Source organism: Aspergillus mulundensis, assembly GCF_003369625.1.
Source record: "Aspergillus mulundensis strain DSM 5745 chromosome Unknown scaffold_3, whole genome shotgun sequence".
NCBI classification, from domain to species: Eukaryota; Fungi; Ascomycota; class Eurotiomycetes; order Eurotiales; family Aspergillaceae; genus Aspergillus; species Aspergillus mulundensis.
This window is the reverse complement of record NW_020797891.1, coordinates 1089575-1101590: the sequence shown is the minus strand read 5'-3', so window position 1 is coordinate 1101590 and position 12016 is coordinate 1089575. Positions and strand designations below refer to the sequence as shown.

Genomic DNA, 12016 nt, shown 5'->3' with positions numbered 1-12016 from the left:
TTTCAGGCAGTTGTGAGGTCAGATTGTGCTTAGTATAACTTGTCCCAATTTCATGGATGATTATTGTTAGAACCCCACTACCTAGCAGTGTCGTGCCGTGCGTATTCCTGCTTCCTCCGGAGACAGCGTCCTCACAGCATGCTAGGCAGCTTGGTTTCCTTGTTCCAGTGTTTGTGCCAACAACGGAGCCTCTAGTAAAGACTGGATTCACTATCACCTTTTCTTGTAGTCATATCTGATAGACGGATAGGGTGATCCTGAACGAGTTTGGAGGTGGCGCCCAGTCTCCTACCATACCCCGGTAGGTCGATGTCCCCGTCCCCAACGAGCCAGTCGCCCTCTCAATGGAGATGTAGATGAGCCAGTGTGGCGCAGCTTTTTCTAAGATGAAACGTATCAGATCTTGGTAGGCAACCTCATTTTCAGTTGGAGGTGATCACCCTAGCCACCAACGCAAAGCAAAGATCCCGGAACCGCACAAGTGCCAACAGTATGCCACCTGCAGTAGTTTGTCTCATGTATCAATATCACTAAACCAACACAAAATGCAGCCCTGCTCCCAACAATTGCTGCCTACACTAATGCAAGGAACCCTTCGAATCGGGTGTATCTAGGTGTATACCATACTTTCTTCGAACACCCGAGCTCCAATCATATAGTAGAGGCTTCCAACGCGGTAAGATCTCGGCGAGTAGTTAGAGATAAGGGAAGAGGCGTAGCACATAGATCAAGCGTCTTCTGGCCGGCCGACCAGACTATCGCTCCTATATGTATGATGGATGCAGATCCGTGCATCCTCTTGCTCTGATGACACCACACCACAAGTTGATCAGGGCGATCCCCTGGAGAGGTGCCCTGTTACCACTTTCGGACACCCTAATTCCCTGCCCAGGTGTGCTTGCCAATATCAGGCAACACGTAGAGCATAGACGAATAATCCTTTCCCCATACCGGTCCGCCGCAAGTTGACGCACTTGGAGCAATGGATGTCAGATTACCCCCGGGCCCTCGCCAACATTGATACCCCTTTATTAAATCCGAAACATTGTCCAGGGTCAAGGAGAGATGTACTGTCTTCCAGGGGGGGTGTAAATGATGATGCCTACTGCAGCAGGTGTACTTCCAACTTTGCATGATTGTCCCCAGTCCGTTAAAGCTATATAAGTAATCAAATAGCCCGGCACTCTGTATGAATTACAGCATCCACCACGTGCAACTGCCTTTGTCTATATCTCTTCCAACGCAATGTCTACAACCAACTCTGTCTTCGACGCCATCGGCCTCGACCTCCTGGGCATCCCCCTCGCCGAGTCCTTCTTCCCCGACGTGGAGCCCCAATATTCCATCCTCAGGGTAGGCGCTGGCCTATCCCAGCCAGGCGACTCCACAGCCAGCACAGGAGGCAGCGTGCCAGGCGTCGCCCTCTTCAGCCCGAACGGCGAACGCGTCGGCTTCAAAGCCGGCAGCGCCGACGAGATCATCGAGGAAGGAAACTTCAAGGACATCAAGATCGCGCCCATCAAGAGCCAGAACACCATTAACATAGAGTACATGAGCGTCGTCGCAGGCGGCGACAACGCCCTCTGCATCGCGTACCTGGCCCTCACCCCGCCGAGCAAGGACTACTGGGCGCTGTACGGCGACGTCCCCAAGAGCTGCGGCGCAGCCTGGTACCACTCGAACCTGCCGATCCAGCTGGACGGCCAGCCGTACAAGCCCGCCTGTTTCTGGATCGGGGCGCCCCGTGAGGACACGGGGCTGCCGACGAACAATTTCCCCATGGGCATCGGGCTGCACACGATCGACTTCGACAGCAACGAGGCCCTCCAGATCCAGTACAACGAGCACCCGGATACCCTGTGCAAGAGCAAGCCCCGACTGCACATGTACGCGATGCTCTCGGAGATGAGCTGTCTGCCTATCTTTGACCCGCCGCTGCCTCCCAGGAATGGCGGGGGCGACGAGGATTTCGGCGACTTGTTCACGCAGGGGGAGGCCAAGTGCGAGCCCAGCGCCAACGACATCGATCCCTTCCCTTGGGGCGACCAGCAGCATCGTTTGCAGAAGTGGCAGCAGCAGGGGAAGGACTATAAGCCCTCCTACGGGGTCAAGAGGCGTTCCGTTCTGTCTAGTAACGACAACAGCGATAACTATTGTACCCATCCAGACGAGCTCATTGAAAGTTCCTATCCCGGTCACACTGCTTCGGAGCTCTGTCGTGACCCTAACGCCAAGGGGCCAGACTTCGTCTCGCATGCTGAGGGGCTCATGTGTGATATGTGTACGAGGACTTTGTGGCCTCTGTGCCGGGACGAGTTCGAGGAGGATTGCTTTGACGTCGAGGCCAAGCAGCTTCGTCGACAGGGGCAGATCGATCATGAGCAGTGGAACATTACTGCGCATACTAAGGTTGCAGTTGGGCAGGCCAGGGTGTATAAGAAGACCACCAAGTGGGATTGATTTTGGCACTGCATGTTATGTCTTCACTCTTTCTCTCTGGGTTATTGATTGTATCTTTGTAGCTTTATGCCCGGTATGGAGATATGCCCGCGTCTGCGAGCTGAGTCTGGCCCCGAGATGCTATGGAAGATAATGAATTCAACATTGGACAATGCTCATCCTACCCTTACTGTCTTATCATAAATCTACTCCGTCGTCCCGTCGATAGGAGACTTGCTGTCTGTGACTTTGTTCCTACTGCGGGTTCAAAATGGCCGGTGCTTGGAGGTAGATAGTGGACCACTTGACCACAAGGCATCACACAAGGCCAGAAGACCTTGCTGAACTGGACCCATTAAGTACTATGGCAAAAATTGGCGATTAGTCCACACTTCAGCCCCTCGTCTAAGCTTATCAATTCGCTCTGCATCTTATAACCTTTTCTATACAGGTCCCATGAGATACGTTGAAGGAGGAAAGATGGTTTACTCCAACACCGAGCGCTTAGCCATACTCATAGCAGTGTCAAGCAGCCATAATTCCCTACTTAAAATAATTAATGTAGCCCGTGCCGATGAACCGTAAGAACAAAATGCATAGTTCCAAAATGCCATAATTGGCAACTTCACATATATTCCTAACGGTAGATGTCGGGTAATTCCCCCAACCGGTGACGCTCATAACATTCTAACAAGAAATGCTCAATTCGCTGGCTCGTGATCAAATCTATGCGTGTGCCCTAACTCCAACTCTTCTTTCTTTTGTCCCATTTGGCCGCTTGGCCCAATACTTACGTGCTTATCTCCACCGATGTTTTCGTTGGTAAGTCAAGACTTTCGCCTATTCCTTCGTCCCTTCAGATTCAGTCTCAGAGTCAGACTCAGACTCACGCCCATCCCCATCCCCGGCCTCCTCGCCATTTGACTGAAGAAGACTCGCAAACATCGAGGGCTGCAACGCCAGAACCTGTGGGTTGCCTTGCTCGACAATACACCCTTTATCCAGGACAATCACCGTATCGTAATCCATAATCGTGTTCAGCCTATGCGCAATCGAGATGACGGTCTGATCTTGGAATCGGTCTCGGAGGACACGGGTGATGAGAGCCTCTGTCTCTTGATCGACGCTGTGAGGAGGGTTCATTAGTTGATACGGTTGCGAGACGAGGCGAAAGTCCATTGGAAGAAGAAAAAACGAACCTGCTCGTAACCTCATCCAGAATCAAAATGCGCGACTTCTTCAACATGGCCCTTGCAAGACAAAGAAGCTGCTGCTGCCCATGCGACAAGAACTCGTCATCCATCGCCACGTCCAACCCGCCCTTTTTCAAGATGATGTCTCGGAGCCCCAACACGGCGAGGGTTTCCAGGATCTCCTCGTCGGATGAGAGGCTCTTCAGGTCGAGGTTCTGGCGGATTGTGCCGTGGTAGAAGAATGGTTCTTGCGGGAGGGTGTTGAGGCTCATGCGCACGTCTTCGCGGGAGAGAGTTGAGATGTCGATGCCGTCGATTTCGATGGCGCCGCTGCGGAGTTCGAGGAGGCGGAGGATCGAGCTCACGAGGGAGCTCTTGCCGCTGGACATGGTTAGCTTTAGCCTACATCTGCAGAGGTTCGCGGTGAGGGGATTCGAGGAATACACGTACCATCCAGTCCTGCCGCAAATGGCAAGCTTCTCGCCAGGCTGGACCGTTATAGTCACGTCGTTGAGCACGGGGGGTGAGGTAAAGCTATACATATTAGATTCCGCCGTCATACCATTATATGCTGAGAACTGACCCATAACTAGCCGTCACACCTTTGAACTGAATCAACCCGCGCTGAGGCCATCCAGGGGACGGCGAGTGCGGCTCACCAACCTGAACCTCACGCGGGGTCTCAGTGGTAAAATGACGAACTCGAGCAATCGCACCCATCGCATTCTCCAGGGCAGTCCAGTTATACACGAGCCCCTTCATGTTCGCGCCAAACGAAATCAGATTGACCAGGGCCAGACCGATCGATGCAGCGGAGGAGTTCTTCATGGTAGCCGCAATGCTGACGAGAATCACAGCCAGAAACGCCACAATGATATCCAGCGTCAGCGTCAGCCAGATCTGTGCGCAGAAGAGAAGATACGCGGACTGCTGGGCGACTTTGAGGTGGCTGTGGTGCCGGTCTCTGTAGTGGTTCGCCCAGCCGAAGGCGCGGAGGGTGACGAGGCCTTGGATCGTCTCCATGAAGTGGGAGAGGAGGGGGGCTCTGGTTTCCAGTTCCAACACGCGCAGCTGCTGCGAGGTGCGGAGGTAGAACATCTGCACGAGGTAGAGAAGGGCGAGGAGGCCGGGGATCGCGGCGGCGAGGTAGTTAGAGCTGTAGACGATGACGGCCATGGAGGAGATACATTGGATCAGGGCGATGACGGCGCCGACTAGGGCTCGAGGGAGTTCCATGTCGATGAGCTCGAGGTCCTGGCTGAAGTGGTTGGAGATTTCGCCGCTGTCTGTCTTGGAGAAATAGACCAGCGGTGCCCTGGGACGGGGTCAGTTGGATTCTATGAGTGGGATGCGAGAGGACAACTTCATGACCGTCTTGAGGAGTGATTCATGGAAGATCTTGGCTACTTTAGGGACCATCCTCAGCATCAGATGCCTGTAACGGGTTAGCCACGCACAGGAAGGTCGAACGTTCATGACATACAGACATGCTCCCAGGAAGAAGGTGATCGCCAGGACAGACCAAACGGCGTAAAGCGATAGATAGTATCCCAGGCGATCATGAGGGTTGCGAGCATTTGCTTCCGTCCAAAACTTGAGCCAGATTTCTTAAGACAATCAGTTAGTCGATCTACACCGGCAGTACAGGGCAAGGTATTCTCACGAGACAAGGTCAAACCCAGCACGAAACCGGTGCACAGGACAATGAAAATCCACCATGAGCCCCAGCCAATCGTCCGGATATACAGTTTGTAGACAGCCATGTCACTCAACCGGCGCCCCCCAGCAACTGGAGTCATTCCTAGTCCGCTATTCCTCAGCGTCAGAACAGACTCAGGCCTCTCTCGCTCGGGCTCAGCTTTGCTTCTGCGGTCGTGAGTCTTGACGAGCTCCTCTAGACGCAGGGATGTCCCGGCATTGAGGAGCTCTGTAGGTGTGCCCTGTTCAACTAGGCGACCTTCGGAGCCTAGGACCATGATGTAGTCTGCCAATGAGAGGTTTCGCGCTGCAGGAAGATCAGCAATCAGCCTTCTCTTATTATGAGAGAAGTTGACTTACTGGAATTCGTGGCGAGGACTGTAGTCGTCTTTCCCTGTCTCAGTAGGCCACCGGCACCAAACAGCGAGGTAAACACTTCCTGCTCTGTCTTTGGATCAAGACCCGCAAAGACATCATCCAAGACGAGCAAAGTCTTCTTTGCATAGAGGGCTCTCGCCAAAGCCTAGCATCGTTAACCAACAAGTGGCTTCAGGTAGGCACCAAACGTATAGGAGGACTCACCAGACGTCCCTTCTGCCCACCACTCAGCAAAATGCCCTTACTACCGATCATCGACCGATCCCCACGCGGCAGCTGCGCAAAGTCACGGTGCAATGCACAGGCCTTGACGACAGCCGAATACCAACCGGGCTCATAGTGCGACACTCCCACGATATTGTCCCGGATATTCGTATTCGTCAGCCACGGGGTCTGGGCACAGAACGCCGTATCGACGTCCTGGATTGCCACGATGCCCGTTGCATGCGGGACCTCTCCGAGCATCGAATGAAGCAGGGTCGACTTCCCCGACCCTATCGGCCCGATCACCATAACGAAGGACCCGCGGGCGACGGCGACGTTGATGTCCGTCAGCACGGGCTCCGAGGCTTCCCAGCTGGCGGTATGGTCTTGCAGGACAACCAGGTCGTCTTGGGAATCTGCGAGATTGTAGAATCTGTGCTGGAGCGAGCTCATCCGGCGCATCTCAACCCACGGGTCAAGCGCCGGTTCGTTAAAGCTGGCCGACCAGGCAAGCAATCCGTCGGTTGAGGCGACTCTGTGCTTGCCGGACGAGCGCTTGGGCGCATCTTTCCCGGCGAGGTACTGTCGGATTCTCTCGAGACTGGCCGTGGCTTGACGCAGGCCCATGAGGGCGTCGACGAACCCGGCGACTGCCTGGCCGAGGAGCGTCATGATCGTCAAGGAGGAGAATGTGCGTGCCGCGAGAAGCGGTGCCATGTTTCGGAGCTTGGCGAGGATGCTGTATGTTCCGAATGCGAAGGTCGGTGCCATGGAGGTTGAGACGTATGCTTCCTCGCCGACAGTGAGCTGCAGCTTAGACGCTAGAACCAGAGGACGAGAACGTACAGAGTGTGACCAGCGCGACCAGGAGTTCTCTGAACTTGAGGGACCGCTGGATTTCCGTGCTTCGCAGCTTGAGGATCGTCTCATACAGGGTATTCGTTGTCCCGGTGGCTTTGATGCCTTTAATGGACCCGATCGTGGCCAGGGTGGCATTGAGGCGTTTCTGCATGGCCTGCAGCCAGAGGTTCTGGTGAACCCCGAGAAGCCCACTGAGTGCGCCACTTACGAGTAGACATACTGGGAGAGTCGTTAGCTGCACCGATAGCACACTGATTCAGGCTACGTACGGAGGACCACCAGGCCGGCAGCGACCACCGACACCCTGAGCTTCATCTCCAGCAGCCATAAGGAAAGCGCGATCTCAAGGAGGCTGGCCCACGTTTCGTGAAGACTCCGGAGGCCCGAGACAATGCGCTCTACGTCCGCAGTAATGAGGGTGTACGAGTCGTTCTTGGTCGGGGACGACGCATTTAGGGTTAAAGTGTGGTCGTATATCAGCAGGATCAGGCCGCCGCGAACAATCATGACCATGCGGTATGAGCGGTGATGGAATGCTGCGGTCATGAGCTGAGGACTTCATGTCAGTGCCAGACCGTCATTTCCAGATGGCTCACTCACCGCAATCCCCATATACACAATCGCATACGCCACGATCAAGCCCGACGCAATTCCCCCGCTCGTCTCGGTCTCAGGCTGCCCCAGAAAGCTCACGACCCGATTGACCAGAAACGGCTGCGCATAATTAAGCCCAGTCAAACATAACCGCGGAAGAAAGCCACCCCACAGCTCCCTTCTATACACAGCCAGAAGAACACTCAGTAGACTGCGAGGATTCTGCTTAACCGCTAAACACCACCAGTCAGCCCGAATACGCACAATACAGCTGGAGTAGACTGGGATAAGCATACCCAGAGCCCACCGCCGCCGAATCTCATGCTTCGACTTCTCCACCCCGATATCCCCATCCACCGCTAACAGCTTGTCCACCGTGAGAGCCTGCTTATACCCGGACAGGAGGAGCGGGTTAAACCACCACAGAAAGCTGCGGTTGAAGATCCCCGCCGTCTCCTCGGGTGCGCGGGCATGATCCAGAAGCAGGCGCCTTTTCTCCTTCGCCTCCAAGACTAACAGAACGACCTTGCACACCACGGTCGTGGTGAAGATGCTCGCGATCGCCGAATTCCCGGGCATTCGGAAGAGGGTCCGCGCGCGCGCGGCGTCCATGGGGATCGTTCCGAGGAGGTATACGGTTAGGATTGTCGACGGGCGCAGGGAGCGCGCGTGCTCCCAGAACGAGAGCCATGCGAAGATGGGCGAGGCGGCGAGTCCGAGGGCGATTGCGGCGTTGGAGAGTCGCGTTGCGGAGGTCTTGAGGGTTGAGGAGAGGACCAGGTGTGCTAGGTTGAGGAGAACGAAGACGGTCCAGCATAGCTAGCGCTCGTTAACTGGGTTCGTTTTGCCATCGCTGGAACTCACTGGTTTGAGGATCGAAAGGAGCCCCGAGCGCTTGAGCAGGTTCTCTGTAGACCGCAGCTGCCAGAGTCGCAGTGACGCGACAGCCGCAGCGATCAATAACGGTGGGAGGTAGAGGATGCTCTCTTCGAAGAGCAGGGTGAAGTCGAAGTCCTCGTAGCATCCTGCGACCTGCGGGCCAAACGTGTCTTCGACTCGAATATGGCACTGTGGCCACGGGGAGTCGGCCATGGTTGCTACGGTTTGCAAGGTCAATGGCATGATGTTGGCGAGCAGCCTGGCTTTCGAGAAAAGATGCAGCACTTGTTAGCGCTGACGCACAGCCTCCGTGGCTGTATAGGGTATGGTAGCACGCCTAGCTGCGCATAGATTCGGCGCCGCGGTATAAATACCTCTCTTGTCTTGTGTACTTTTCAAACCAGATTCTACACTCCCGAGCAAGACCAACATGGCAGTTCGAACTCTCGACTTTACAAAGTTCCATTCAGGCTCTGAGGCCGAGCGTCGTGCGTTCGGGCAAGCCCTGCTCGACGGATTCAGGACCACGGGGTTCGTCAAGCTCATCAACCATGGCTTCTCGAGGGAGGAGATGGCCGATATCTTCAACTGGGTAACCCGCCCTATCCAATACGAGGTCTATCATCTAATTCTACCAGAACCAGCGGTTCTTCGATCTACCCAACGACTGGAAAGCCGCGATCCGCAACGACGAGGGCCCGAAGCCACAGCGCGGCTGGAGCAGCGTCGGCGCCGAAAAGACTGGATTCCTGAACCCAGGCGGCAAGCTCAGTCTTGCAAAGGGCGCCGAGAACGACCGGCAGGACGCAAAGGTGCGGATGCCATACCTACCATATCCATGGATGTATCTTACCAAGAAGAGACACGCTGATCCAATCCCGCAGGAGCACTTCGACATCGGCCCAGCAGGCGACGAAGAATTCCGCAACAAATGGCCAGAGCCGCACACAATCCCCGGGTTCCAAGAGACCATGAACGCCTACTTCGACCGCAGCCAGGCCATCACGCTAGAGCTGCTCGAGGCCCTGGCATTGGCAATGGATGTGCCGCAAGACACATTCGTGCGCCTCTGCCACGGCCACGCCAGCGAGCTCCGGCTAAACCACTACCCCTCGATCCCCGTGCAGACGATCGAAGCCGGCAAGACCAGCCGGATCTGGCCGCACACGGACTTCGGGATCATCACGCTGCTGGCGCAGGATGACGCGGGCGGGCTGGAGATCCAGGACCGCGAGCACCCGGCCCAGTTCCTGCCAGTGAACCGCGAGAATCCGACCGAGTTCGTCGTGAATATTGGGGATATTCTGGAGCGGTGGACGAATGGGCGGCTTTGCGCTGGGTTGCATCAGGTTACGACGCCGAGGGGGGTCAAGGATGGGGGGAGGGGTGGGACGTTGCCTGCGCGACGGTCTGTTGCGTTCTTCCTCAAGCCGCATAGGGGGATGTCTGTCGCGCCGATTTCGTATTTTGTGCCTGGGGATCAGGCCCCGAGGTATGAGGATATGACTGCGCTGGCGTATCAGAAGTTGAGGACGGGGATTGTGTACTGAGGCTGTAGGTAGACGAGGCACTTGGTGTGTCTCAGTAGGGGTTGGAGTTTAGATTGCAGTGTCTATCGTATTCAACGTGCTTGCTTTTGCTGCGTGTCAATGTGGATCTGAAATTTACACTGCTATACCTGCTTACATAGGCTAACAAACTCGTCAGTATCATATAAGACATCCCCAAACCCATCCTCCTCCACCTTCTCGAACGCGAATGTCGGCGTGGTATCACTGCCTGCACTTGTCCGGCCCAACACGCTGAAGATCTCCGTGCCCAGCGTCTCACTGACGCACCGCATGAAAGGCCCCCGATGCTCTTGCAGGTAGCGCAGGAACACCTGGACAGTCTCACTCGGCAGCTTCTCAATCCTGCAAAATGTCAGTTGGCTTATCTCATACCCAAGCACGACATCAACTGACTGGTCAATAGAGACGGAGAACCTCCCCGCACAGGGAATCAACGCCAGAATCGCCCCGGGAAAGGCCTGTTCAAATCGATACCAGTTCCGTGCGCAGGACAGTCGGTTGCGCAGCTTCGTCAGCTTCCTACTATACACGCAGTCTTTGCCGTCCGCCGCCGGCTTCAAGTCGGGATAAAGCATTTGCATCAGGTCCGCGAGTGCTTGGCTCTTGGATCGGTACTTGGGTAGTTGTTGTTTCTTTTCATTTGGTTTTGTTGCGCTGCCGCTGCGGCCGCTTTTGATGAGCTCGACGCGGGCGCAGTCGTATTTGAGCATGCGCTTTGGGCGGCGGCAGGCTCGTTGCGCTGTGACGTGGTCTTGCTCGAGCCGGGTGCGGTGCTCCAGCAGGCGGACGAGGTAGTAGCGGCGCAGGATGTGGGAGAGGGTGGTCATGGAGTCGAGGTGGTCGAGGGCTTTGACGGTCGTGGCGAGGTCATTGGGGGAGGCCGGGATGATGACTGGGGTTTGCTCGCGGCTTAGCTTCACGGCGTGGCGGAGCTGGGAGAGAGCGTCTGGGGAGCCCACTGCGTAGAACAGACGGGTGAGCAGGAGGGCGATGGATTGCTTGCTTGGGCCGAGGTGGTGGGTGAAGGTTGCGAGGACGGTGTCTGGGGATGGGAGGTGGGTGGGGATGGAATGGGTCCAGCTTGTTGAGGGCGAGAGAGGAGCGGGCTCGGCTACCTCGTTCTCTGCCTCGACTTGTGTGGGCGCGCTGGATGGGCTTGGGGTGCTTCGATATGCGGCTTGGGCTGCCGTTCGCGTCTGGACCTGTCGCCGTTGGGGTGCAGCAGGTGGTGAGGCAGGCGTGCCGGGGGTTTCTTGCGTTGATAGCCCAGCCAGAGGGGGTGGCGGACTTGGAGTCCCGGATGCCGGGTTTGGAGTGGTAAAGTGAGGTGTGGAGTGTGTATTTGGTGACGATATCCTGCTGGAGTTTGTTGTATTGTCTGTTGTAATGTTGGTGGTGGTGGCGGTGGCATCAGGGGGGTCGAGCTCCATTTCGTTGAGATCAGGGTCAACGGGGATGGAGTCACAGATGTCAAAGGCGTCGCCTGCGTGTGTACCGATAGAAAAGACTTGCCCGTCCGAGAGCAGGTCGAAGTTTAGGAAATCAGAACAGCCTGGGGGAAGTTCATGATGATTCAATGCGATGGGTGACAGGAGCGCTGGGCCCGTCCCTGGCGGGCTGGCCACCACCTGCGAGCCGCGATAGTTATATGTGGCATGCTCTGGGGTACACATGAGTCCATCCTCGTGGGTATCTTTCTGTGCTCCAGTCGGCAGCGCATACTGCGTGAGATGCGGCGTCCGGGGAAGGAGCTGCGGCGCAGTTGCCGACGAGCGCGAGTCGAGCGACGGGGTGCAGAGGGCGCCATGCAGATCGTCGGAGGATGCGAGGCGCTCGACCAGATCCGACAGTCGTTCCTTGGCCAGATTGCGGGCTTCGTTAAAGTTGTTTTGGCAGGACGTCTGCAGCATGTCCAGCAGCCGCTGCCGAAAGTCCACACACAGCCAGTTGATGACCATCAGATCCTGGTACTCCTGATCCCACCCCTCCAGATCCAGCAGATGCTGATCCATCCATTGGCCTGAGGGCTGCGACTGTGGCGGCGTCTGTGCGGGTTCTGCGAAGTGCATCGTGACGGTGTAAAGCCAGATATGCTGATCCCACCACCGCAACGCACACCGGATGGACGTGAGCCCATATAGCACAGTGAACTCCGCGCCTTATCCCTTCTTTGACTATATTTGGTCTTGCGACCAGCAC

The 12016-nt window shown here is 56.1% G+C and overlaps 4 protein-coding genes across 4 annotated transcripts; 2 read left to right on the top strand and 2 right to left on the bottom strand.

The window, feature by feature from the left end:
- Nucleotides 1–1245: 1245 nt before the first annotated feature.
- DSM5745_04107 (uncharacterized protein) lies at nt 1246–2460 on the top strand (the record flags this gene model as incomplete). Its single annotated transcript, XM_026746123.1, has 1 exon — nt 1246–2460. One exon carries the CDS (start codon nt 1246–1248, stop codon nt 2458–2460), a length of 1215 nt encoding a protein of 404 aa, XP_026605119.1.
- An 819-nt stretch (nt 2461–3279) lies between these two features.
- On the bottom strand, nt 3280–8459 carry DSM5745_04106 (Multidrug transporter (ABC); the record flags this gene model as incomplete). The annotated part of the gene is made up of 14 exons (XM_026746122.1): nt 3280–3565; nt 3639–4013; nt 4083–4166; nt 4216–4947; nt 4996–5067; nt 5116–5239; nt 5296–5637; nt 5691–5853; nt 5913–6700; nt 6759–6992; nt 7043–7322; nt 7374–7600; nt 7664–8186; nt 8232–8459. The coding sequence occupies 14 exons, from the start codon at nt 8457–8459 to the stop codon at nt 3280–3282; spliced, it is 4458 nt and encodes a 1485-aa protein (XP_026605118.1).
- Nucleotides 8460–8676: 217 nt separating this feature from the next.
- Nucleotides 8677–9796, top strand: DSM5745_04105 (isopenicillin N synthase family dioxygenase; the record flags this gene model as incomplete). Its single annotated transcript, XM_026746121.1, has 3 exons — nt 8677–8838; nt 8885–9058; nt 9131–9796. 3 exons carry the CDS (start codon nt 8677–8679, stop codon nt 9794–9796), a joined length of 1002 nt encoding a protein of 333 aa, XP_026605117.1.
- Nucleotides 9797–9844: 48 nt separating this feature from the next.
- DSM5745_04104 (uncharacterized protein) lies at nt 9845–11886 on the bottom strand (the record flags this gene model as incomplete). The annotated part of the gene is made up of 3 exons (XM_026746120.1): nt 9845–9885; nt 9933–10159; nt 10211–11886. 3 exons carry the CDS (start codon nt 11884–11886, stop codon nt 9845–9847), a joined length of 1944 nt encoding a protein of 647 aa, XP_026605116.1.
- Nucleotides 11887–12016: the final 130 nt, after the last annotated feature.